The sequence below is a fragment of the Phyllostomus hastatus genome, unplaced genomic scaffold, assembly GCF_019186645.2.
Source record: "Phyllostomus hastatus isolate PE091 unplaced genomic scaffold, TTU_PhHast_1.1 phas_scaffold_501, whole genome shotgun sequence".
NCBI lineage: Eukaryota > Metazoa > Chordata > Mammalia > Chiroptera > Phyllostomidae > Phyllostomus > Phyllostomus hastatus.
The window spans coordinates 29,126,316-29,154,300 of record NW_025334033.1 but is presented as its reverse complement, the minus strand read 5'-3'; the positions used below and the strand labels follow the sequence as shown (position 1 = coordinate 29,154,300).

The window sequence follows — 27,985 nt, the reverse complement described above, 5'->3', positions numbered from 1 at the left end:
TAAATTTCTGTTATCATATTTTGTATTTCTAAGAGTCTCCTGTTTTTGTTTTTGTTTTTGTTTTCATAAATGCAGTATTTTCTGTCTGCTAAGCCAGTTACCACACGTAGCTTCTAAACAATCAGAGACAGTACACGATGGGCAGTGATTAGGTATTGGAATGTTTGGTACCAGTACCGAGTGCTGTAGAATAGAAGGGTCTAGACAAATCACTGCCTGCCAGAAAAACCTGGGACGAACTTCATGTTGAAGGCAGAATAGGATCTGCCTGGAACGTAAGTAAATTTGGGTAGGTGAGGAGCAGCTATGCTACGTGGTAGAGAAAGTGTTGGCACTGACACCAGGCCCAGCTGAGTCACTGTGAAAACCTGGGAGGTCCAACCTCTCTGAGCCTCAGTTTCCTCCTCTTTAATGGGACTAACAATACCTACCCTCCACGACTGCTGTAAAGAGAGAAGTTGTGTATGTATAGCGTATGGTATATAGTTAGGATTTAATAAACATTTTTATAAGATTGAGAAAAATATCTTCTCTAGCCACACTTATTGGCATAGCGCCTACTACATAGTGAGGTCTTACTGCAGATAATAAAGGAGTACAAGAGCGAGGGAATAAATGGATGAGGGAAGAGAGCATTCCAGAAGGGGAGATAACAGAAACAGTGGCCAGGATGCTGGAAGTAAGCATGTTGCTTGGGAAAGGACTGCTGGAGTCTGGCCTGACTCAAAAGGTTTATACAGAGAAGGTGTTCATGGGACCATGTCTGGAAGACTGGGTCGGTACTCTTTGGAGGGGTCGGGAGGGAGGACTGACAGCGGTAGTTTGGGGCCAGTGTGAGGCGTTTAAATCAGTGACCAAATCGGGGTTAGAAAGCTTCCTACTTGGTTAGAGAAACTGGGCTAATTCCAGTTTGCAATGTGAACATTTGGGCAAGGATGCAGCCCCTGGGTGGTTGGGAAATGATTCCTGCTCTGTCTACCCCAGAAGGAGGTTATAATAATGATGAAGTACAACAGTAGATGTAAATATGCTTTGTAAACTTGTGGCAGAGTGTCACTGGCTCAGGAAGCAGGCAGGAAAACAGGAACCCTCGTTTATCCACGTGGCTAATACGGCTTTCATTCCTTGAAAACGATAAACCAATAAGCCGTAATACGGTGGGGTATGTTTCACCAAAAAGTATTTCTTCCCTTGTCCTTTTTCTTAATTTGGCTACATATAATTTTCCTTTTAAATTATTTCAATGCCTGTGCCTATGCTGTCAATCCAGTTGCCACCTGAGGCTATTTAATTAAAATAAACAAAATTTAAAATTCAGTACCTCAGTCACACTAGGTACACGGAAGTGTTCAGTGGCCACGTGGGCTAGTGGCTGCTGCTCTGTCATCTCAGAAAGTTCTGTAGGAGAGAGCTAGACTAAACTTACAGAATTCCAGTATGCATGTTTATTTTTTTAACAGTGTATTAGTTTTAACTTTTCTGACTTTTAATTTATAAACAAATCAGCTTGTTTCTTTAAAAACATGAAGCTGTTTTTCACTTACATGAGCCTTAGTTGATTGTTTGATCTCTTCCGTCTGTGGCTTTTTATTGAGAACAAGTCTCCCAACCTAACCTAATGGATTTTCTTAATTAGAGAAGTAACAGGATATAGAAGATTGAATGATGGAAAGAGCTTCTAGCCTAATTGGAAATGTAATTGATTGTGTTTGCCAGATGTCATTTCAAGAATGTCTTTTTCTTTTAAGATGCTAAAGAAAATCCTTACGGTGAGGATGACAATAAGAGCCCATTCCCCCTGCAGCCCAAAAACAAACGCAGTTACGCCCAGAATGTAACTGTCTGGATCAAACCCAGTGGCCTGCAGGTAACGTCGCCGTCACATCGCTTTCCCCCGGGACAGGAGGGGGGATTCTGGCAGGCCAGCAGACATTTGATTTGATTTTCCTTTCCTGTGATACTTAGTAATTCATTACTTCTAATGTTTATCATTATTTCCAAAAAGGATTTGAGGTAGCCTACGGTAAAAAAAGTATACAGCAAAATCATTTTTTACAAAATTTAGAGCAATACAAAACCAAGAGGAAGAGGGGAGACAATTGTGCCAGGAAGCCAAGGCAAAATGATAATTGATTGTATTTGAACAATTTGGCTCTGAGCTTTCTCTTACCAAGGTCAGAAATGAAGCACGGAGGGTTTTCTGTCATGTAGGGTTACGTGTCTGGTAGAGGAAGCAGGCCAGTTCTTCCAGGGAGACCCGATTTCCTGGCGTGGACTTTTGAGGCATTGACTGATGTAACGGTGTCATCCTCTAAATCAATTTAAGAAAGATGTAAAGACCTTCATGTGGTTATTCCACCCCTGCAGTAGAGCCCAAACCATAGCTTTTACACTGCAATTCCACAAAAGCACTTTCCTGGGAAGCTGAGCATGTACTATGACCAAGGCATGGTACTTTCACACAGGGCACTCGGGTGACATCTCTTACTTCCTATTTTTAAAATCACTTTTGAGCCTTGTTTCTCATTTGAGTACCTGTTTTTCCTTTGTTCCTCCGATGAGTCCAGCCTCGGGCAGAGGAGGCGGCATCGGGCCACCTGACCACAGAAGTGGCTCCCATTGGTGGCATGGTCTCTCCTGGCCCCCTTGTCATGGAGACTGGACGCCCTGCCGTGACTGAGGGGACGGGGTCTCTCTCTCTGTTGGAAAATCAGGTTCTGTCCCTTCTCTGCCATCCCCGACCCCAGCATTTCCCTATTGGAAGGATGGCTGAATTTTTCTTTTTCTTCTTTTTCTTATTTTGGGTCTTTCTAAAATTATTTTAAAATTTGTATTTTAGTCTGGGTGTATTTTTTAATGTGGTGAAATACACATAACACCATTTCAACCACTTTAAAATATACAATTCAGTGGCATTTAGTATAATCATGTTAAAAACCATCACTGCTGTCTAGTTCCAGAATATCTTACCACCCCAAAAGGAAACCCTGTACCCATTAAGCAAGTCACTTTTTTTTCCCATCGTCCTTCAGTCCTTGGCAACCACTCATCTGCTTTCTGTCTGTGTGAATTTGCCTATTCTGGATATTTTCTATAAATGCGTCGTAGAATGTGTGGCCTTTTTTGTTGGGCCCCCACTGGGCATAATGCTTTCAGTGCTCATCCGCGCGGCAGCCTGTGTCCGTGCGTCACTCGCCGCCACGGCTGAGAGATGCTCTATTGTCTGACGATGCCACGCTGTGTTCACCCCGTTGCTCGGGTGATGAGCGTTCGGATTGTTCCTGCATTCTTGCTGTTCTGAATGATGCTGCTGTGAACGTTCATCACATTAATTTTTCTTTTGTTGCTGTGATATTGTAACTAAGAAATCATGGCCAAATCCAGGGACATAAAGATTTGCCCCTATGTTTTATTCTAAGAATTTTACAGTCTTAGCTCTGACCCATTTTGATTTACTTTTCTATATATGACATGAAGTAAGGGTCCTACTTCATTCTTTTATACATGTGGCTCTTCAGTACCATTTGTCGAAGAAACTGTTCTTACCCCCATTGAATGGTCTTGGCACCCTCGTTAAAAAGCAGCTGGGTATATGTACATGATTGTTGGGTGTGTTTTTGTGAGACAAGTTCATTTCTGTCACCAAGGAATTTAGGATCAAGCACTTTGAAGGAGGGAGGTGCTGTACTGACGCTGAACAGAACAGTGGCGCTAACTCGGAAGGGATCCTTATTTTGACACTGTCGCTCTGTTCCTGTTTCCATTGCTGTAAACGTTTAGAGCCATCCTTTTGTATTCTTTCCCCTTTACCATAGAATTCTAATGTGGAATTATTTTTACCCTTGATAGACAGATGTACAGAAGATTTTAAGAAATGCAAGGAAACTACCTGAAAAAACACAGACATTCTATAAGGTGAGACCATTAGAATTGTAGTGGAAGAGGGCGGGCCCTGGGAAGTTTGCCGAAAATAAATGGTTCACCGTCGCCCGTGTGGGGTAGCAGAGTGGACATGGACAGGGATTAGAAGTGCATGGCCTCCGCCTCGGTGTTTTTCATCAGTAAAGTCAGTACGAGCGATAGGTCCATTTTTGCTCTAAAACTCAAGAATTAAACAGCCTGGTTCTGTGCTGAAGGGCCGCTCAGTGTTGGTGCAGCTGTGACAGGCTAAGGGAAGGGGCTGAAAGGGCCTTTACCCTCATAGGCCTTAACCCTTCTCACCATCCCACTTGGGCCTCCGTCCAGCCTGACCTCGGGCCACCGTTGTATGTGGCTTCCTGGGACAGTGATTACCCTGAACATTCTCACTGTACCAGAAAAGCTGCTTCCAGAATGACTTCTCAAATTGCACATTTATGAATTGCAAACAGATGGCCCTCAGGAACCCTGCCTAGCCAACCCAGCACCGTGGGTGGAGGGAACAAAGTGACAAGGGCTGAGGTGGAGTGTGGGGCACTTAAGCTCACCCATTTCTCGAGTCCTTCTGGTGTTTGGGTGAGATCAAATTACGTAAGTGGCATTGTAAGGTGTGCTGTGCTGTTGGTTTCGTCCTAGCTTGCTGATCTGAAAGTGTGGGCACATGGCCCGCCCCAGGCTAGCATTTCTCACAGAGAACATACATGCTACTTTGGCTAGATGTTATTTCATTGCCTTTATGTCACTGCTGTGTTCAAAAGTAATTATGTAGTAGGCTGGTGAAACCAAGCAAGAAAGACCTTAGTCAGAGTTCAAACAGACGATCAGCCCCAGGCCCTTCTGACTGACACCTGTAACTCACACAGGCCTTGGCCACTCTGTGGCTGTGGTCCTCCTCCCTGCAGAGCTTTCTCCTCACACTCATCAGCCATCTAGTCAAGCTGACACACTTGTACATTGGCCTTTTGAACTTTTCACGTGTTGACAGTGGTCAGGAAGCCCATTTCTCTATTCTGGTTTTAATATAATCTCACATATCAAAGCTGGAAAGGGCCTCTGCCAGGCGACTGCATCAGCCCCAGCAGTGGGCAGGGAGCAGGTTTCCTCCTTTTTGTAAATGAGGCCACTGAGACCCAGAGAGGCTACACAACTTGCCCAAATCACGCTGCTACGGGGTTGATGGGGCACTTCCTACTTCTCTGCTCCAGTTCACCACCCTACCTTTCTTTTTGTGGCGGGGTTTCAGGTCAGACTTCCTGACCCCTCCAGAGTCTCCTCCAAACATGCTCACTGGCATCCAGCCTGAGAGGCACCTGAGGTTTAAGAGCCCTCTGAATTTTGGGACGAGCCTTTTCCGTAGCCAAGTAACAGAGGAAAAGTAACCTTCCTTAGTTAGGAGTAAAGGAAGTGATGTACGCAAAGTGCCTCACCGAGTTTGGCCAACGTGCTCCTTCGCTGCCGTGGTGACGACCTGTGCTTTGGTCAACTGTGTTTCTTACCCGGCTTCCTCCTCGCCTGGGGAGGAACCGCTTCTCAGTCACGTCCTCATGCCCTCATCACAGGCATCTCTGTACAAGCCTTTGTTCTTATATAAAAACATTCACTTAAGTTCGCAGTCAAGGAAAACTTATTCTGAGCTGAGCACTTGGAAAGTATGTGACAGTTCCAGGCATGGAGTGCCTGGTCAAGTGGCTGGACTAGCTGGTCGGGTAGACAGAGTCGCCTGGGCAGTCGGTCAGGAAGTCAACAAGATGTTGGAAGACAAAATGGAAATAGAGATCAACCAAGAAGTGAGAACCACAAATGGGGTTTTGAACAAGAATTTAATAGTTAATCTACCAAAGTGAACTTACCTATTTCTGCCTAATTATATACATTATCCACCAAAAATTAGTTCATCATAGTTGAGGTATGTCTGCCATTTGCAGAGAAGTTGGTTGTATTTTCTTAAAAAGCATTTCACAATAATAGTTGCAAACAAATCTACTTATCCAGTTATACCTTTGAATTAAAAACCTCCATTTAGCCCTGGCTGGCATAGCTCAGTGGATTGAGTGCAGGCTGTGAACCAAAGCATCGCAGGTTCGATTCCCAGTCAGGGCACATGCCTGGGTTGCAGGCCACGGCCCCCAGCAACCGCACATTGATGTTTCTCTCTCTTTCTCCCTCCCTTCCCTCTCTAAAAATAAATAAATAAAATCTTTTTTAAAAACCCTCCATTTATTGTAAAAAAAAGTATGTGACAAGGAAAATGCGTTTTAGGAACATTGTTTTGTTGCCGTGGTTGCAGGAGCTGAACCGTTTACGAAAGGCTGCCCTGGCCTTCGGTTTCCTGGACCTGCTCAAGGGCGTGGCGGACATGCTGGAAAGGGAGTGCACGCTGCTGCCCGACACGGCCCACCCCGATGCCGCCTTCCAGCTGACCCACGCTGCCCAGCAGCTCAAGCTGGCCAGCACCGGTACCTCCGAGTATGCCGGCTATGACCACAACATCACGCCTTTGCAGACAGACTTCTCTGGGAGCAGCGCTGAAAGAATGTGAAGCTGACTTTGGGAGCCTTCCTTCTTTTTTCATTTCAACTGAATATGCGTAAGGGTAAACACTTTTTCAGAGTGTTCCCCTCTGCAGTGACCACCCAGAGAGCTCCCAGCAGCTGCCTCACAAGCCCCACTTGCTGGCTTGAATGAGTGCTACCGTCTCAGAAGGGCTCTGAAGGGTGGTTGGCTGCTTGGGCTTTAACTTTCTAAGGCTTAGAGTCTTCCAGCCCAAAAGACACCTGTGGCTGCCACGACGGGTACACTACTGAGAAGCTTGAAGCCTTGGTGGGTACAGGGCTCTCCCCGTTCCTCAGGAAACCTGACCTGCAAGGGTCCTCTGGCTTTCTGAAGGGCATCTTGTCTTCGCTCGATCGTAAGGACACTTTCAAGCTTCTGGCCTTGGACTGACCAACACAGGCTGTCTGGGACTTTCTAAGTACAAGCCCTACACCACTAAGTTTCAGAACTTTTCTTAGAACTTGGGCAAAACTTGGTGGTGACCCTTAGGTGCCTTTGGTATGTCTTGAGATACATACTTTTAAATAACAACCATAAATGTATAAAATTAGTCCCGTTTCTTCAATTTTTTAAAATAAAAAATTTGATTTTCTATAAAATGGTTTCACTGGGAAACTAATGTCTTTGCCTTTTGTTCTGTCCTATCTGTTATAAATCCTGCTTCCTATGTGAAACAGATTCATAAATCATGAGTGTTCCTTGGGTTTCATATTGACTTCCCTGTCTTTTTTTTGTTTGTTTTTAAATGTATTTTATTGATTATGCTATTACAGTTTTCCCATTCCCCCACCTTTATTCCCTTCTGCCCTGTAACCCCCATCCCACCTGCATTCTGCCCCCTTAGTTCATGTCCATGAGTCGTACATATAAGTTCTTTGGCTTCTACATTCCCATACTATTTTTAACTTCCCTGTCTATTTTGTACCTACCATTGGGTACGTAAGTATGCTACTTATTCCCTGTACATTTTACCCCATCCCCTTTCCCCTTCCACTCTGATAACCCTCTATGTGATCTCCATTTCTGTGATTCTGTTCCTGTTCCAGTTTGCTTAGTTTGTTTATTGCTTTATTTTTATTTTAGATTCAGTTAATAGCTGTGAGTTTGTTGTCATTTAACTGTCCATAGTTTTGATTTTCTTTTTCTTAGGTAAGTCCCTTTAACATTTCATATAATAAGGGCTTGGTGATGATGAACTCCTTTAACTTGACTGTATCTGAGAAGCGCTTTATCTGTCCTTCCATTCTAAATGACAGCTTTGCTGGATACAGTAATCTTGGATGTAGGTCCTTGCCTTTCATGACTTGGAATACTTCTTTCCGGCCCCTTCTTGCCTGCAAGGTCTCTTTTGAGAAATCAGCTGAGTCTAATGGGAACTCCTTTGTAGGTAACTGTCTCCTTTTCTCTTGCTTTTAGGATTCTCTCCTTATCTTTAATCTCAGGTAATGTAATTATGATATGCCTTGGTGTGTGCTTCCTTGGGTCCAACTTCTTTGGGACTCTGAGCTTCCTGGACTTCCTGGAAGTCTGTTTCCTTTGCCAGATAGAGAAAGTTCTCCATTTTTTCAAATAAGTTTTCCATTTCTAACTCTTCTTCTCCTTCTGGCACCTTTATGATTCAGATGTTGGAATATTTAAAGTTGTCTCAGGGGTTCCTAAGCCTCTCCTCATTTTTTTTGAATTCTTATTTCTTTATTCTGTTCTGGATGAATGTTTACTTCTTCCTTCTGGTCCATATCTTTGATTTGAGTCCCAGTTTCCTTCTCTTCACTGTTGGTTCCTTTATTCCATTTTCCATTATTCCACATTGCATAGCCTTCACTTTTACCTCTATTTTACGGTGACCATACTGAACCATTTCTGTGAGCATCCTGATTACCAGTGTTTTGAACTGTGCATCTGATAGGTTGGCTCTCTCTTTATTGCTTAGTTCTGTTTTTGGAGCTTTAATCTGTTTTTTCATTCAGGCCATTTTTTGTCTAGGCGCACCTGTTACATTCTAAGGTGCTGAGTCTTAAGTATTCGCCAGGGTGAAGCAACCCACATTGCTGTGTTGTGGCGCTATGTGGCAAGGAGGGGCCCAAAAGGTAACAATGCTGTTTGCTCGGCTCTTGGCAGGCTTTCAGTCACTTCCCCCCACCTTCCCACAAGCAAACCGGGCCCTTCTGGTGCTGATTCCCAGGTGTGTGGGCTTGTGTCCATTCTAGGACCCTGTGGGTCTATCCAGAGAGCTCTCCTCAACTCCTGTAGGTTTTTATAGCCAGAGGTTTTGAGGCTTTATTTCCCTGCACTGGAACCCTGGGTTGTGTGGTCTCACCCCCCAGTTGTTCCTCCTGTTTTATCTGCACACAGATATGCGATCCCCTGGTTCCTCTAGCCGCTGGCTTGCCACGTGTCCTCCCCGCCCCAGCTGCCCGTCTCTGCCCCTCCTACCAGTCTGGATGAATGTTTAACTCCTTGGCTGTCGGACTTCCAAACAGTTCAATTTTCTGGCACTTCTGGCTATTTTTTATTTTTAACTGTGTTACTGTCCTCCTTTTAGGTGTATAAGGAGCCAAAGTGGATCTACCTACACCTCCATCTTGGCCAGAAGTCGACTTCCCTGTTTCTGACACTGGCTAGGCTAGATTCTGACGGGTGTCTGCAGTCAGCTACCCTTCCAATCCATCAGCCAGCTTCACAATGCTGGGCAAGTCTGGTAGCTTCCCCAGGTGTTCTTTACATCAACAGCGCTTTTCAAATTGTTCTGTGGACTGCCTAAGGTGTTACTCCTGCCAGCCTCAACCTGAGCGGCTACTTTTGGTTTAACATACTGAAGGGCTATACACTATTTTGTCTGAACAAAGGACTTTGATCACTAACAATTTCAAAACCATTCACATACGCAAATGATCTTTAAACACAAGTTATTAGGATTTTGACTGTAAATGTTTAATAGAAATACCCAATCTTTTGCTTTCTCAGACAGCAACAAAAGGGCTTATAAGAATATAAGATTCCACCACAGATGCAGCATAATCTCCTGCAAAGCTGACCTGCCCGATTACACACACAAAGTCAGGTGAGAGAACGTCAGAAGTTAACACAAACGAGTATCGACAGAAGTTAGACATGCAAAATACCTTTCAGTGCAATGAACTTGTAAAAAATCACCCCGCCTGTGCTACTCATGTTTTTAGGTCAAACCAAGTCTCCATTTTGGGCTCAGAGAAACTGTAGAACTCATTCCGGCCCCTTCCCCCCAGGAACAACGGGAATGGAAAACAGAAAGAGCAATCGCACCTTAAATTCTTCATACAAGCATTACTTCTAACCCATTTTATTTAGTTTACTTGGAATGTAGTAGAAGAAACTGATGTTTTTGACAATGGCCATACTTCACAATGCCTCGATTTCTCCCCCGTTCCTCTGTTGGTGGGTTTCCCACCAGGAATCTTTGTGAGAGAATGAACTGGCTGTTCTCCCGCCCAGGTTCTCTGCTCACTGGCCTACTGCAGGACGGCGGGACAGTGTAGGCCAGCTCGTCCTACATCCGGCAGGATGAAAGGTGTTTTTAGGTCTGTTCAAAACAGACCTAAAAACAGACCCACCACTTACTCTGACAGGTACACAAGTAAACGGACTTAGCCAGTGTAGGGGAAGGAAGATTTGAGTTTTTATGTTCACGCACAGCCTAACTGTTTTGTAGGCATGTTTGTCTGGCCTACTCTCGTGTGTCCAGGTTGCCACAGGCCGCACTGCCGGCAGCCGTCTTATCGCCAGTTTGACCCTTCCGATCCCTGTAGCCATCTGGGTTTGGAATTCTTATAATCTCATTATTGTCTAACTAGTGTTTCATCTTCCTTTAGTGTTGAAAACAGTTCTGATTTATCTTGGAATGAAGCGATCACAGTGTTTCGAGGTTCTGACTGGTTTCTCAAAGCACTCTGTGCCCACACAGGTAAGTACTGTCTGGTAACCCAGCGCGGGAGAGGCCCAAGAGTTCAGAGGTAATGTGTGTTCTCTAGGCCCACTTGGACTCAGACATGTCCTAGCAATGACTGAATGGGATTGATTTTCAAAAAACTCAGTACCACCCTACTTAACAAGTAACCCTTGGGTACAGAATATATTAGGTCCTGCCTGGGTCACTTTTACAGCCCCCTATAGAGCAAAAGAGGTGATTTTTCCCTCCACAATCAATAGCTGAAAAGAACAAATTCCAGCTGTAAGCATGCCAGTACCGAGTAGCTTCAGGACACTGAAGAAGCCTCTCTGGCTTGCGTGGAGCAGCCTGACTGGACCCGGAGCGGGCGGGAGCAGGCTGAGTCTGCCGTCACTAGCAGAACACAGAAGGACGAACCTGTCTCAGATGTCATGCAAGAACTACAGGAAGATAATACGACAAATTCAGGATGTTACTGGGGGGAATGGAAGATAGCCTTACTGAGAATTTAATCATTTAACTTTAAAAAAACTTTTACATCAGTACAAGAAGGTAAAACTTTAAGAATTATAGATTAGGCTCAAAAGTCTAAATGGCAAGAAGTCATCTAAATTTCTTTTCAGTGGATCTTTTTCTTTTTCTGTCCATAGCGCCGCCTGCGCTGTTTATAAAGGTGACGGAAATTGATGTATAACCCTGAAAAAGAAAAGAGGCCAGTTAGGAAGGAAACTCTTTGTCCTTGTTCATAACCAAAAGTTCCGAGGGCAGTGGCGGTCTCCAGTTGTCCGTCCTTCATACCTCTCTGTACTTACCACAGCTGCTCAGGAAGTACAACTTAGTAAGAAGTTATTAAAAATTATTACAATGCACTGGAGACAGCTCAGTTTTTTCCCAGTGGGTTTACAATTTCATTTTCTCCCATATTATGAAAATTTTCAAACATAAAAATGATTAAATCAGTCCTGGCTGGTGTGGCTCAGTGGATTGAGCTCTAGCCTGTGATCTAAAGGGTTGCTGGTTCGATTCCTAGTCAGGCCACACGCCTGGGTTTTGAGCCAGGTTCCCAGTAGGGGGTGCACAAGAGAAAACCACACATTGATGTTTCTCTCCCTCTGTTTCTCCTTCCCTTCCCCTCTCTCTAAAATTAAATGAATGAAATCTTTAAAAAAAATAAGACTAAGTCACTGTACAGTAAATACCACCTAAATTTAAACTTTATTAATTACATTTACTTTATCACATGCCCATTCCCATCTCATTTTTTATGTTTTTCAATGAAAGTTAGACATTAGGGAATATATCCCTAAACACTTCTTTAATTGGAGTTCACAATGTTCTTTTTGTTCATTTTCTTTTAAAGACATAAAATACACAAATCTACAGTATAGAAACAACCCAATTTTTAATTAAAGGCTATGTAATAACCTGTTTAAGCAACAGTTTACAAGATGTGACACACTTTTCTATGAAGCACAATCTAGTGAATTAGAAAACATAGGACTTCAGAGCCAAAAAAACAAATTTCAATTCTACTTGACCACGGGCTATCCTGTGGCTTGGCCTCACCTCAACTTCCTCATTGCACAGCAGTTAAAAACACTTCTTTTCTAAGCTTTTTGTGAGAACATGTAGGTTTAGAAGAGCAACTTGATCTATGCACAGAGGTAACTGGTTATTATACTGCTTCTAAATTATGCAAATCAGAACTTATTTCATTCTGAAGAATAAGAACAACTACATATTCATTGTAGGCAAACTACGTATTTGCATGAAACCTCGAAAATTAGAGTGTGTGACAATATACGCAACACGAAGAAGCGCCGCTGGGGTGCGTGCACATCAAAATACTTCTACCCTTCTACCTTTATTAGTAAAACATTTTAAGGGTCTTTCCAATGCTTATTCCTCCTTAACACTTTCAGCACACCCACCTCATGGAGCCTGATCACAGTAACAGGAAGTTTATCCAGTAACAGAGGTAAAGAGTTCTTTTAATGAGTGCATTTTCCAAACTGAAGCTCACTCCCTTCAACGACCTTTAACACTGCTGGTTAGAAATCTTTCTGTAATGTATTATACCTTTTCAGAAATAGAAAATAAGAAGTGGAGTAAAGTGTAGCCTTTGGCAAATGACCTCTGCCCATAACGGATACTGTTTAACCGTGACTCTGGCGTGTGCCAACAGACACCCTGAGTGTGGGCTCCTCCTCCCCAGTTTGAGTCACCAAGACCACCAGCCTTTCTGGCTTCCGGGGTTTACTTTCTGTGGTCTTCCTCTCACTGTCTGGGGCAGCCAGCCTCCAAGACGGTCCCTGGCGATCCTACCGCCTGGTATTTCATACCCCGGTGTTGTCCCTTCCTACACTGGACTAGGTTGGTCTATGTGACCAACAGAATATGAGAAAAATGACACAATGCACTCCTGAGATCAGGTTAGAAAAGGCAGTGTGGACATGACAGAGGTGCTAATTGTTGCTACAATGGCAGTCATATTACAGTACATCAATGTATCAGATCAACATGTTGTATACCTACCTATACAATGTTATATGTCAAGTATATTACAATTAAAAATTTAATGGTTAAAACTTTTAAGAGGCAGTGTGGCTTCTGGCTCTCTCAGATCACTTGCTCAGGGAGAAGTCGTGTCACGAACAAGCAGCCACGTGAACAAGTACTGCAGCCACAACCACACGAGTGGGCTGGGACCAGAGCCCCCAGCCCCAGTCAGGTCTGCAGAAACGGTAGCCCCGGCTGAGCTGACAGCTTCACCAGAACTTCATGAGGGAGCCTAAACCAGGGCCACCAAACCACACTGCATCCTGACCGTTAGAAACCATGTGAGATAAATAAATGTTTGTTGTCTCACGCTGCTAAATTTTGGGGTCGTTTGTTGCACAGCAATAGATTAATATACTAACTATCTGCTGTCACATCCTGTGTTGCTAGGAGACCAGACAGCCATGCTTATTTAGGGCCACCTCAAGGCTTTTGTGAACTAAAGCAGGGATAAACACATAAATTACATTAAAATGTATGAGAACTTTATCCAAAGTCAACAGTCCTTATAGTTAGGAAGGCTTGTAAGTCTCATATTTGCAATCATTTAGGTTTACATACTTTTCCCTTTTAGTTTCTATGAATTAAGGCAAGAATTTCTATTTTCTATGAAAGTAAATTAATAAATAAGCAAGCAGGTTGCATGTGAGGAACGGTTAGGCAGAAGGCTTTGTGACGGCTCTGGGCAGCTCCCCCTTCTTTGCTGCTAGTTGGACTGCCCGTCTCCCCAGCCCTGTAAGCTCTGGGTAAGGAATGTGCTCCTGAAATTAGTAAAAGGAAAATGAGCTTCTTTTTCTATTTTAAAAGAACTTCTTGAATTGTTTTAAACATGAACCTTATTATGATGAGTTCCCAATGGCCAAGAGCACTTCAAGAAAGATAACTCGACCACTGGGGATCTGGGAGGAACTACTTCCCACACGCAGCGTTTCTGCTAGACGGTCTGTTCTCAGCAGTCCTCTTCCTCTTAACTCTACATGACTCCTTTGGAAATATGGTTCCTGAAGACTTTGAAAACTTGGAATCATTTTACTCTACCTCTAAAGAAGTGAAAGGAAATAGTTTGTTGCAGAGCCAATGCTTACCTAAAAACAACATTATAAGATAAATCTGAAGAAAGAAGGAAAATCTGACTTTGATTTTCATTGGGTACGGCAATGTGAAACTGAATCTTCCTGTCTCATTGAATATTGGGATGGACTGGATCACTGAGACAGCTGAAAGCAGAAACAAGAACTTGTTAGAAGCAAATAAAATGCAGTCACGTCTAGTGACAGCGCCTTCTAACCCCTCCGAGTTTCAGTCACGGGTTTGCTGAAAATGCTGCCTCCTCCGGAGGACCTCTGCCTCCGGACAGAGGACTTATGCCTCTTCTCCCCGCCCCCCTGCCCCCCAGTTTTACACAGGAACCTCCCAACTGACATCAGAAGAGGAGTGAGGAACAATCACTTGGTGACACTGGGCTTCATTTTCCTATTCTATAACATGGAGAGAAAAATCTCTACCTGACTCACCCACTAGTTGTCTGTCAGAATAAAATGAAGTCATCAATATGAACCTGCTTTGGAAAACTAAAACTACCGTATAAACAGGAAGCACATGACACATAAGCTTCCAAATGAGGTGTCTCCCTGGAATAGTCTGGATGCCAGGAGTATTGTGGAAGGAAACCACTAGAAAGAAAACCTCGAAAAGTCCAGCATCCACATACTGACTAAAGCTGGCAGAGGGAGGAAGAACTAACTGGCCTATTGGCTTAGCTGTCCCTTGGAGCTAAGCTATTAAACCTCGAGTTCCTGAAAGTACCTTCTGCCAAACATCCCAGAGGATACAAAGGAATCCACACAGTGTAACGAAGCCACGTGAGCACCTTCCAATCCATGTCAATGCAGCAGAGCATGTAGAAGGGGTACCTGTTGAAAAGAAGGAATTCAGGTGTGAAACGCCACTTTGGGTTCTGAAGGCAGCTCTACAACACCATTCAAACAGAACCATTTCACAACTCGCCACACAAGTCTTCTTCCTAACAGTAGCGTAACCCTGAGCTATCTACCCATAAATTCCCATCATACTCCTCCCCCAGTCTTCAAAGGATGTGAACTCTCTTGAATGAGAGACCAAGTGTATGTCTCAAAGGAACCCTCTTTGGAATAGTTGAGTATGTGGAATGGATGCTCAGAAGCTTTTTGGCTTCATTCCTAGTTCCCATCGAAATTCCAAGTGCTGTATTTTTTGGACTATAAGACATACCCCCCGCCCCAAATTTGGGAGGAATAATGGTTGTTAATGCTGCTGTTGAGTTCTGTTTACATTTACATTGGTGAAGTATTATGTTATTTTTGTTATTAGATATTTTACCACATTTTTTGCTTCAAAATTTTTTTCCTATTTTCCTCCTCTAAAACCTAGTTACATCTTATGGTCCAAAAAATACGGTGGATAAGGATGACAGACACTATCTCTGGATAAATGAATGCCATCGAGATAAGTATACAAAAGTATAGTTAAGTATACCGAAGACCTTTAACCTTGAGTCATACATAGGAATATATATGGTCTGGTAGAGAAGAATACATCTACTTTAATTGAAATTTTTTTAAAGATGTTTACTTTATTGACAACTTAGAATGGAAGAATCAGATAAGAGGTCAATTTAAACTTCAAAAATCTTGTAGTAAAGGATCCGTTTCTACCATCCCTTCTAGAAGGCTGGTCTTCACTAACCCCCACAATCTGGACTCCTCCTCCAGCCCCACATTCCTTCAGCCCTTCATGAATTCTTCTGCGTGCAACGAGCTCTCTCTTCCCAACCAGACAGCAAGCGCCTGAAGGGTAAAACAGGTCTTTTCATTTCCCTGGAGCCCTCCCTCTGCTCCACAGTGGCCAGTGTTACAATCCAAAGCCTGCTTAAAAAACACTCTGCCTCACTTTTGAGGAGCACACACACCCAGCTACCACTCTCCACAGATGGAACCTGCACCCCAAACCAAACGAGACTCTGGATGAGACAGCAGCTCTCTGAAAAGAGAGCTGATCCAAAGGAGATGCATTCAAACAGCATGCTAGAGTTTCTACCCACCTGAAAATTTCAGCTGTGCTCCACATGTAAAACACAAAGAAAACCACAGCTTTGTTCTGCATTTCTTCCATGGTGCCAAAGATGATAAACAAAATGAAATTTCTTCCGAGAAGCTATTAAAAGGACCCGAGAGAGAGAAAAAAGTTTAAAAATATATGTTTAAAACCATATATATGTGTCATCTGAAACCTAACCCAGCTAGGTTCAAGGTAAACAGAAAAAGACTAGCTCAACTGGTTTAATCCTCTGCCCTAGTTTTGAAACAAGTTAATACCCAAGCCAGTCTTTCTGGATAAGAATGTGTGTATGTATAAATACATAATCATAAATAGTATATTTTTAAAAAAATATACACACATCCCAACACTGTTTCAAGGATACTGCCAAATGAACATTTGTGTTTGAATAACCCAAGTTAAGAAGTAGAACATTTTGTAAGACACCCGCCCCCGCCATGTACATAACTACTATCTTATGTTAACCATTCCATTCTGCTTATGTATGTATTTCTAAACAGTATAGTGCTTCACTTGGCCTGTTTTTACATGTGCTGAAATCATACTGTGTGTACTGTTCTGTGACTTCTTACTCGATGTGAGGTTCCCAAGACTCACCCCCCAGGAATCTCGTGGCACTGTCCCACTCCTGGGGCTGCCTTCACACCGATTTCTACATGCATGGCACTCGCTGGAGCCTTGCAACATGATGCTGAATCTAGAAATCCTGGCCCTAGAAATTCTACCCTACTTCTTATCTGTACTAGTCATTGACATAACAAATATATATTACTCCATATTAGTAGGTCACTCACTACTCCCTTTTTATTCTTTAAAGTAGCCACTTCCCAAGGGCAGAAAAGCTGGATATAACAAAGCTATTGTATTAACACCCTTTACCAGGCAACTGATACTACTGGCATGCCAGCACTGGTATACCACAAAAGGGTAAAATGATCAACACTACTCCTGAAAGACTAACCAGTAATCAATCACCTGGTTCCCCGTGTCTGCGTAGGCAGTATTTAATGGCGTGTAATCACACAGCTAGGAAAGGAAAGGAGGATGCAAGGCTTTGATGCCCCATTCCTGCTAACAACCTTCCAAATACTAGGGAAAGACGGAGATGCGCTGGGGGGAGGGGTCCCCACAGGAGCCAGAACATCCTGCTTCATATATGAAAGAAAGTCCCACAGTAGACAGAGTCACTAGTTATGATACTGCCTTCATCTACCCAAGGTGGGAGGAGACCAAGGTCTCTCTAAGAAGATTGAGGGTGGGAGTTTCTCCTGCCTGGGAATCAAGTGTCCCTAGCTTTACTAGTATAACTGATTTCATAAAGATGTTATAATGAAATCAACCTGAAGGGGTGACAGTTTACTTCAGAAAATATTTCTGAGGCTTAAGTATTTCCTCCTCGTTCAGATTAAACAGTGCTTTTCCTGTGCTGATAGGTATTTTTACTAACTGAGACTTCTCAGCAAATTGTGGCACACCTCCGAAATAACACTGACATCTTTCATTCTCCACCCTCGAGGTCAACTATCCAGTACCTGGACGAGAGAGGGCACCACTGGGGACTTAGTGACTCCGATCGCTGCATTGATAGTTTCCACCACCGACAGCATCTGGCAGAAATACATCATGTCAGCCATGGTGTGGAAAGTGTCATAGAAGGACTCTGTGGGACAAAGGTACATTGAGGTAAACAAATTGGCAAATTCCAACAGAATTCTTTCTCAAACTATGTAACTCGTTACATGAAAGAAATTTTAAGAAAGGTAAATAACTATCCAGTCAGATTCAAGTTTACTAACCAACCAGCTGGAGGAAAGCAGGACTGTGGGATCATGAGCCCTCAACCCCACTGGTTACCAGAAAGTTAACACACAAACCCTGCGTGCACTTCTCACCGTACAGGGCGAGGAAGAAAGCACCCTCAGCTCCATTCAGTTATTACGTGCTGAAAAACCTATGTGTCACGCAAAGCAATAATGCCTTTCAGTTCCATTACCTCATTTAATTTAAAGCTAGAACTGTATCCCATATACTAAATGCAATCTAGCCTTTCACAATCTCAAAAATTGTACAACCATCCACCAATAGAGAGGTACAAAAGTACTCAATGAAATTTAACTTTCAAAAACCTTAATTGTGCTTATATATGTAATCCCAATCATCCTTATTCTGAGAATCTACCCAAACTAAAAAAAATCTAAAATGAAAAAGAACTCAAGAAACAAGACTGCTCTCTGCAACACTTCTCAACGCATTAAAGTAGGAACTGTCTAAATGTCTAAGGGCATGGGAAGTTTGAGCAAACTACAGTATATCCACTTCATGGGTATTACATAACAATTTGAAATAACAGTTATTGCTCACATGAGGTAAGTAAATGTGGCATCAATTCCAAGGGGTCCATAATGTAAAATCCCTTATTTTCCACACTGATCCTCACCTGAGCTCCTGAATCCCTACATTCCTCTTTGCAGTGTTTCTCAACCAGGGCACCACTGACACTTGGGCTAGGACAATGCCCGTCCTGCACATCGCAGAAAGTGCAGGACTCTCGGCTGCCTGCTAAATCCAAGCAGTGCTTCCAAGCATCTGGCAGAGTCAGGACAGTTACCAACGAACAGGGCGCTGCAGGAGCCTCAAAGAGTACAGTTTAAATACCAGATGAATCAGAGACGCCCCTGCAAAAACTGAAGAAACCCTCTAAAGTATTTTTGCGGGAATGATTCATTTTACAGCTCTGCTACAAAGTCAAACGTGAAAAGAAGAATCGTATATACTGCTAACGTATAATTTTACCAGAAAAATCCCACTAATAAGTAGCTCAAAATTTAACTAATTATTTTCTTTAAACAAACTAATGCAAAATTACAATTTAAATTTTGTTATGTATAAAATAATGTTCAACCCTGGCTGGTGTAGCTCAGTGGATTGAGCGTGGGCCTGCGAACCAAAAGGTTGTTGGTTCAATTCCCAGTCAGGGCACACGCCTGGGTTGTGGGCCAGATCCCCAGTAGGGGATGTGTGAGACACAGCCACACATTGATGTTTCTCTCCCTGTCCTTCCCTTCCCCTCTCTATAAAACTAAAAAGAAATTAAAAAAAAATAAAGTTCATAAAGTTTCATGCCCTCTTTTCAAGATAAAAAACCAATCCAATCTTTTTATCATCATTTACAATGACGTTCTGGTACCCTTTCGAGAGGGACTCACTGTAAGTGGCATTTCTCCTTTAAAAAGTGAGGACCTCTCATACTAGAGAGCTGTAACTTAAGGTTTGGCACACGGTAAACAAAAATTAGATCTTGTGGTCTTTGCCTCTGATTTTACAGGAAATTGATCCTTGTTCCAATTCAGGAATATTAATCTGATTTCTAAAGTGACAGTTATAAAGAATATTAGTAACATTGAACTGCTTATAATATTGTTTTAAAAACAAGATGCATGTAGAGTGTGATAATAATTTTTAATGGTAGGAGAACAAAACTAACAGGTAATGTACGGAAATATTAATAGTGACGGACAGTGGCTGATTCACCCCTCCTCCTTCTACCACACCTCCACCCATTTCCCCATGTCACAAACTTTCTTAAATTGCTACATTTAATTTTATGATTTGAAAAAAAAACTGAAACTAGGAGAAGGCACTCATATGTGAATGGAACATGGATTTAAATTGTGGTAGTATAAAGTAGCACATACTCTCCCTGGGCAGTATACACCAAAACCCTTAAAAACAATCTGTCCTCCAATCTCACAATTCCACTTCAGGAACTGTTCTCAAGGAAATTAGTTATGTGGGAAAGATGCCAGGGACCAAGAATCTGTTGCTCTCAGAGTTGTGATTATCGTAGAGTTTTTTGTTTTAAGTCTTTATTTTCTGATTGTTTCTGTAACACATTTTTATAATTAGGAAAAAATTAAAAATTAATTGAATAAAAAGGTATTACTTAATAGAGACCTAAACAAGTTCAAACAAGAGTTTCTTTATAAACCCAAGAGTCTGCTGCTTTTTCCTTCACATACGAAGTTCAGCAAATACATGTTTATATGAGAAAATAAGTACATGTATCGAATCTGCCATTCGGCAACATCCTTTATTCAAAAGGAGAAAACTGCAAAGGGCAAATTGTGACCCTGGGTACCAAGCCCCAACCACTCTCTGAGGACTGATAAGGGAAGAATTAAACCAGCAGCTCTACTCTAGTAGGTGGTTAGGAAGGGGCTCTGAGCCAAAACAGCAATTACAAATCCGGGCAGCTTACTTTCAACACGTGACCCAGATAACTTTGCAGTTTTGGGGCTGCAACACTTAACACCCAGCAGGCTTGCACGACAACACACAAATCAGTCTAATGGTGTCGGTTTAAACTGTGGTTTGCATAATTTCAAGATGTTAAGAAGGCTGGAAAAAACATGCATGTCTTTTAAATGATTCTAGAGCTAACTACAATTCACCTCCTACAAACCTAGGATGGAAAAACTTAGGAGTGAAGAATAAAACAGTCAACAGAATTTTTTCCCTCTCTTTAAATAGTTTATATTTTTCCACTATACTTAGATTTTTCCTCATATTTATTCCACAAAATACAGAAAAAAAATTAATTATCCACATTCAAACTATTTGAAAATGGTGCATTTCCTTCCAATCTTTTTTACATGTATTGGTTCATTTTCTCCTTTCTGCATAGATGTGAGCAAACTGGAAGAACAAATGTGTATGTTACTTCTTTAGCCTGTCATCAGTATTTTTCCGTGTTCCGACAAATTTTAAATGCTTTATCTGTGTTTGACAACATGCCACTGACAGAATACTCCAAATCAGTTCCTCAATGGACATTTAGGTAGCTTCTACTTTGTTACTATATAAATAATGCCATAATGTCTATCTTTTTAAAAAGCTGCTCGTGTAGTTTCAATTCTTTCTTTAGAAGATGGTTCCAGAAATGAAATTACCAGGTTCAAGGACATGAACAATTAAGGTTCTAGACTCTGCCAAATGATTTCCCAAGAGCTGTACACTCACAGTAGCCACTGGTGTGTCTATTTTTAACATATGTCCTCTTGACTTAGGTATCTTTTTTAACCTTGCAAAATTGATAATAAAAAAAGTCTCATTTTATTTTTTATTCATCATTACTGAGTTAAATATTTTTTCATTATATTAAATTAGTTTTATTTCCTCTTATGAATTTCCTATACATAATTTTGTTTATTGAGCTATTTGGTGGAGTTTTCACATTTTTATTTTTTTAAAGATTTTATTTATTTACTTTTAGATAGAGGGAAGGAGGAAGAAAGAGAGGGAGAGAAACATTAGTGTATGGTTGCCTCTCGCACGGCCCCCAACTGGGAACCCAGCCCGCAACCCAGGCACGTGCCCTGACTGGGAACCGAACTAGAGATCTTTCAGTTCACAGGCCAGCACTCAATCCACTGAGCCACACCAGCCAGGGCAGTTTTCACATTTTTAAATCAATTTGTGCAGGTTCTCTTTACGTAAAGAAATCAACCCTTCCTTCTGGTATTTGTTGCAATTTTCCACCAACCCTCAATCCCCACACTGCTAACTTCAATATACTTTTAATCTTTAATGCTCTCTTGGCTGGGATGTTTTTAGATTATACAGGAATTTAAATACTTTTATTATAGTCAAATATATTGACATTTTCCTTTATGATTCTTCCAACACTTCTTAGAAAAGCCTAATCTTCCACATGAGATTTTTATAACATTTACTTATATCTCCTATTATGGTTAAACTTTTCATAATTCTTAAATCCTTTGACGGAATTTATTTTTGTATACAGTGTGAGGAAGAAGAGTCAGAGTCCTGCACTGGCTGGTGTGGCTCAGTGAACTGAGCGCCAGCCTGCGAACCAAAGGGTCACTAGTTCAGTTCCCAGTCAGGGCACATGTCTGGGTTGTGGGCCAGGTCCCCAGTGGGCGGGGTGGGGGGTGTGTGAGAAGCAACCACACATTGATGTTTCTCTCCCTCTCTTTCTCTCTAAAGATAAATGAATAAGGTCTTTAAATAAATAAATAAATAAATAAATAAATAAATGCTCAGTTAATGAATAGAGAAAGGGATGCTAGCCCAAGATATGTCCCTGGTGAGCTGTGTGGATACAGACCATTTCTTTGGCCGTCTCTATGGCCATTTCCTCAAATGTGAAACAGACCGGAGATCAGCCCGCCTGTTTCCGTGGCCATGGGAAGTAACAGGTGTGAAAGTACAATGAAAAGCATGAAGAGCTACACAAATACGAGGGGTTATTACTAACTCCAAAGGCAGAGAGTATCAGCTTTGGTGAGCAGTGGGCCAATCTACTAAAAAAAGAAAACTAGTGTTAAAATTGGGTACTTGCCTTTTCCGAAGATTAAGAACCGCACAGTCATGTTGACAAACATCCAGGAGAATCCCAAGAACTGCACAAGATTATACATGAACAGGTACCCTTTCTTCAAGCTTATAAGAGCTGAAAAGCGAAGCAAGGCAGCATGTTACAAGCAGGAGTCACAGTCACGGCAGGAGAGGGGTGTGCAGGACACAGTGGTGTCACTCCACCCCTTTCCTACTTGGGTGCCCCAAGATCCTACAACAAGACCTGGCCCCAGTCGGCCCCAGTCTGCACCAGTCTGGCTCCTGGTCCCACAGAGAAACAGATAAGGAAAAATTATGAGGAACACTGTACTCCAAGGCATGTTTTCAGTGGTCTTTCCCCTTAGAGCCTTGAGGGATAAGTATACAGACATAAATCCAAAAAGAGAATATATCTTAGGAGGCAATTAAGGTCGGGGGGAAAGCTACTCAGCTCCTTGTCATATTAATATAATCTACAGTTACTACTCTGGAATTTTTTTAAGGTCATACAGGTCAAACCAGGTCAGAGAGAGAAAGAATAATGAAAGAAATTCTGATCATATATTCACTCAACCAAGCATTAACTGAACACCTACAATGTCCAAGGTCTGAAGGAGCACTACTGGGATTCAAAGAACTTACAATCTAAAACCATAATACAAGATAGAGTAACAGGTAATGTTTTGTGAAATTTCAAGGTGAGAAAATGACATGAGGCTGGGGAAGTGGGAATCAGGCAAGTCTCTGATCTGGGCTTTGGAGGATGGGTAGGATGAGGATATAACTAAAGGAGGAATATTACAAACTGAAAGGCAAGAGAATAAGGGACATTCATTTTGTCTTCAGCCTAAGGTTTGTGAAGACTCGGCTAATCAGAGTGAGAGAAGGAATAAAGAACTTAAAGTCATGGTTGAGTCAAAGGGGAAGGATACAGGAAAGGATCATTCTTAAGAGCTATGGGGTTCAGACCCTGCTGCCACAGACACACCTCTACACCACACACTGCTTTCACACTCGGCCGATGCTCAGATAAACACACTGAATAGTGGTGTGCTAGCAAAATCAATCTCATTCTAAGGGGCCAAAAAGCCAGACTTTTAACATTTAACTAATTTTTTTTCTTCAAAACTATAAAGGTTTATTATACTTCCCCATCATAAAGAACTTCTTTCATCAGGAAAATTTATGAATTTAGATAAAACAATTAAAGCTTTATCCTAACAACCTAAAAATCCACATATAAGCATTTTTTTAAGTTTATCCCTCCGAAACTAAAAAATTAATTTAAATGTTAGATGGCACCCTGGCTGGTGTAGCTCAATGGATTGAGTGCAGGCCTGCGAACCAAAGGGTCACTGGTTCAATTCCCAGTCAGGGCACATGCCTGGGTTGTGGGCCAGATCCCTAGTAGGGGGTGTGCAAGAGACAACCACACATTGACATTTCTCTCCCTCTCTTTCTCTGTCCTTTCCCCTCTCTCTAAAAATAAATAAAGTCTTAAAAAATAAGTAGACAAATTTTAGATGGACTTTCATGTTGCTATTCTTTACCTCCACTGTCTCCCCTCCTTTATTTTTCTAAGAAAATATTTCTCTAAATTACTAGCTATTCATATCTGTTTAGAGAGCAATGAAACCTCCTTTTCAAGGGAGACTTGATTGACAACACCAATACGTAAAACACAAAAGCAGAGTTGCTGTGACTAAAGCCCAACTGTTCAGTTGGCCTATGCGTCCGAAGCATCTCTGGACACTGCTGGGGCATCCTGAAACATAGTCTGAAAACCACTGCTCCGCAACTGCCCATTTCCCCATTTATGGCAGGCCGAATAAGCACCACTAGAACCTGAAAGAGTATGAATAAATGAGGAGCCATCTTTTATTGTTTTTCAGCATTAGTGTTAACTTACAGGCTTTCACAGCCCTCCCTCAAATGTAAGTTCTCGGAGCGCAGGTGCTATGATGAATTCATTGGCTCCACACTCGGGACCAGCACAATGCTTGCGTTGCAGCAAGAGTTCAATGGCTAGCTATCGAAGGTAATCTGTGTCACCCAGAAGATAATACACCTACAGAAGTTCTTGTTTATAAGTGGCTGGACAGAAATAGCAATGGATTTGTTAAGGCTGACAATCACACCTATCTGTGTCACAGCCCCTAAGATCTTGGGTGGGAGAAAAACACCAGGCTGGAGGGAGGACAGCCATGGTCCTAGATGATATTTCCCCGTGTCCATGCAGCACATGCTGCCCCCTAACACTAGGCCAGTCCAAGAGATGAAGGTTCTGCCGCACTGCTACACCAGCCTGGTATTCTCAGATGATGTTAGGCTCCAAACCCTAGGGAAACAGTAAAAGTAGGGCTTCTAACGTGGGTGTGCACAGCATAAGCCCTGGACACTGAGTCTTGCCCATCGACTCACCTACACAGCATCAGCTCTCCTACCACATCACACGCACCCACACCCACCTCTGCCATAAGCTAACTGGTAACTACCACAGCAGCGCGGGCAACTTACTTTCAGGGGAGCCTTCGCTTTCAATTCTGAGTTTATTCAGGCGTTCTTCTTCCTAGAATTTGGACAGAAGTTTTCCAAGAACACAAGTTAGAATCCCCAGATGCTTGCAAAAGTCCACATACTAGAGAAGTGATCTGACCCCCTGAAAGCTACCTCCTCCAACTGCCTTCATGCTTCTTTGGGAAAATTAGTTTGTGGAGTCAAAAAGCCCGACTCCTCCTAACTACCTAAGTAGCGTTAGCATCATAGAACGCCCATCCAAGGCTCACAGGCTAGGCCGATCAGCTGGCTTGCGAACTACAAAGCGGGTAAGGCTTGAAATCTTAGAACTGGAAAGACATCCAGAATTGTCACTGCCATAGAAACAAAACAGAAATTTAAGGCAGAAAGCAGATTTCTATTTTATTTTTTAACACCCCTAGATTTTTGGAATAATTTTTCCAGAATCTAAAATCATGTCTCTACCTCAGTATGAGCTCACATTAGGTTAATATACAGATGGTTGCACGTAGAAACATTTATGACATATGGCTGGGCATCGCTGGTATGCACACACACAGCTCGTCGTTCTGTCGGCTGCGAGGGCCCAGCCACGAGGGCAGTACCCTGCAGCAGTAAGCGTACCTGAGCCCAGATCTCAGTTTCCACTACCGTTTTTCCCTAATAAAAAGAACAGAGTTCCCTGGCTGGCGTAGCTCAGTGGATTGAGTGCGGGCTGCAAACCAAAGCATCACAGGTTCGATTCCCAGTCAGGGCACATGCCTGGGTTGCAGTCCATGGCCCCCAGCAACTGCACATTGATGTTTCTGTCTCTCTTTCTCCCTCCCTTCCCTCTCAAAAAAATAAATAAATAAAATCTGTTTTTAAAAATCTTAAAAAACAAAAACAAAACAGAGTTCCTTGAAGAATGGCTGATTCTAGGACTGGAGCAGAGAATATACAAAATAAGCCTAGAGCAGTTCATACTGCCAGAAATTAAGGAAGAGCGCAAGTGGAGCAGGAAGGAGGGAGAACAGGAGCGGGGAGGGGGAACGAGCCCCAAAATGATGGAGCCTTGAGCTTTGTCAAAGGGACGTGAGAGCCAGCTGAAAGAGTTCTAATGGCCAAAGCTGGAACAATCTGAGCAACAAAACAAATAACATAGGATGGAATTATAACCATACTATAAAATAAGTATTCATGTCCACACTGGTATTTTTTTTAAATGACTAAATAAATAAATGAGAGAGAATAATCTCAAATGCAGAATAATTCCAAATAGAGTGTGTAGATACTCCACCCTGAAGATGGGAAGCATAACTCCCCACGCCTCGAGCGTGGGCAGTGCATAAGTGACGTCCCCCGAAGAGTGCAGTACGGAAAGGGGGGAGTGGCGTCACAGTGAAGAAACCTGACACATGCTACCTCAGCCACACGAGCAAGGCCAGTATCAACAGTGACACGTCACAGAACGTACCATGACACGGCATGTATGAATGACACCTCTCAAGTCTTCCTCCCCCCAAACCAATCACCCTAGTCTAATCACGGGGGAGGGAAAACCAAACAAATCCCTTGGAGGTTCAGTGTATAAAACTGATGACCACGTCACCAGGTCATTAACTGAATTTATAACTCTGTTATTAATTCTATCAGTTCCTGATAAGTACCTGAGGTGGCTGAAATAACTCGAGTTCCTCATGATTTTTGTCCAGATCCCGGGGTGCTTACTGACCTTAGCTCTGAGCTCCATTTCCGCATCAGACTCGTCCAGCCAGCGGTCAAAGTCGGGGGCCAGAAATAGTGGACGCTTCTCCTGCTTGGTGAGCCGCTCCCACCACTGACTCACCTTCTTCTGTACCGTAATGTTTACCTGCCTCTGGGTCAGTTTGTAAACAGGCTGAGAGAGAAAATGAGAATGTGAGGATGCCTTCTCCTTCCCACCCCCCAGTCCTGCCCCTGAAACTGTCCCAAGCCAGTGTGAGTACACAAAGAAGCGGCAGGGTGGGCTTACTCCCCTCCCTTCTCTGTTCCTACTAGTCCTGACACCAAGAGAACATCTGGAGTCCAGACCAAGGGCTGGTACAGGGAATGTCTGGGAAGAACATCACTGTCTTTCTGATTCTGCCAATGAATGACACAGGAGGAAATCGAGATGAGAAAGGCAGATGGTCCTGGTCATCCCAGATGAAACTAGACAAATCTCCTGCCAGATCTACGACATGCAAGACACTACATGCAATCGCTGTCAAGGGCATCCTCACCTTGCAAACTTTCCTCCCATAAAGACAACTGAATTCAAATGATCGGTGGTCCTTGGCACAGACAGTCCTTGTTTTAGAAAGGTCTGATCAGGACCAGACCTGCCCGGGAGTAGATATGACTTTTTCACAACGGTCGGCCTAGGGAGTCTTCCCAGCTAAACTCAAATACTTAGAGGCTGTCCAGTTCATTATTCTTCTCCATGGCCTCTCCCTTTGCCTCCAAAGCAAGACCCCTGACAAGTTCTCCACTGCTTGAACGACGGCTGACTATTGAGACAACTGAAACCCCCTGCAGACAGAGGTCAATGTGCGCAGAAATCGAAGTGTAATTCCAGAAACCGACCTGCGCCGTGTGTTAGATTCTCTCCCCTCCTGTTCCAGAAGCTTCCTCAAGCTCTGAGAGACAGGAAACTGCAGTATATATGTTCAGCATTCCTTCTAAAGATCAACTGTCTCAGCTTTTTCTGATTTCTAATGAAAGCAGCCCCCTGGTGCGGCTTCACCTGCCCTGTGTAGCTCTGCTCTCCACGGGTGCCACGCTCCTCTCTGTCATCACTGAAAACATCGAGTATCAGAGCTGGAAAACACCCTAGGGATCACTAACCCAATCTTTCATTTAACACGTGAGGAAACTGGAACTCGAGGAAGTGAAGGGACTTGTGCAAACTGCTAATAAGTGGCAGAGGACTTCCACATTGCTTTACAGCTAAAACATGTTCCAAATGAAAGAATTATATTCTCCTTTGGTTTTTGTCTTCTTTCCCACCACCCCTGCTCCCCATTTCACTAAAGGGCTAATGTTTGTTTCCTAAAATAG

At 42.8% G+C, this 27,985-nt stretch overlaps 2 protein-coding genes across 2 annotated transcripts in view; one reads left to right on the top strand and one right to left on the bottom strand.

Moving 5' to 3' along the window:
- INTS14 (integrator complex subunit 14) overlaps positions 1–7,073 on the top strand; it is a 37,514-nt gene extending 30,441 nt beyond the window's left edge. Inside the window, exons 10-12 of the mRNA XM_045822864.1 lie at positions 1,749–1,867; positions 3,850–3,915; positions 6,206–7,073. Coding sequence (XP_045678820.1) covers positions 1,749–1,867; positions 3,850–3,915; positions 6,206–6,457 — 437 coding nt within the window. The 3' untranslated portion in view covers positions 6,458–7,073. The remainder of the gene's footprint in view (positions 1–1,748; positions 1,868–3,849; positions 3,916–6,205) is intronic.
- A 2,307-nt stretch (positions 7,074–9,380) lies between these two features.
- The window catches only part of HACD3 (3-hydroxyacyl-CoA dehydratase 3), a 33,031-nt gene continuing 14,426 nt past the window's right edge, over positions 9,381–27,985 (bottom strand). Inside the window, exons 4-11 of the mRNA XM_045822988.1 lie at positions 26,640–26,804; positions 24,926–24,977; positions 22,413–22,523; positions 17,584–17,711; positions 16,035–16,147; positions 14,762–14,868; positions 14,041–14,172; positions 9,381–11,092 (exon numbers count right to left, since the gene is read on the bottom strand). Of these exons, the coding sequence (XP_045678944.1) occupies positions 11,016–11,092; positions 14,041–14,172; positions 14,762–14,868; positions 16,035–16,147; positions 17,584–17,711; positions 22,413–22,523; positions 24,926–24,977; positions 26,640–26,804 (885 nt within the window). The 3' untranslated portion in view covers positions 9,381–11,015. The remainder of the gene's footprint in view (positions 11,093–14,040; positions 14,173–14,761; positions 14,869–16,034; positions 16,148–17,583; positions 17,712–22,412; positions 22,524–24,925; positions 24,978–26,639; positions 26,805–27,985) is intronic.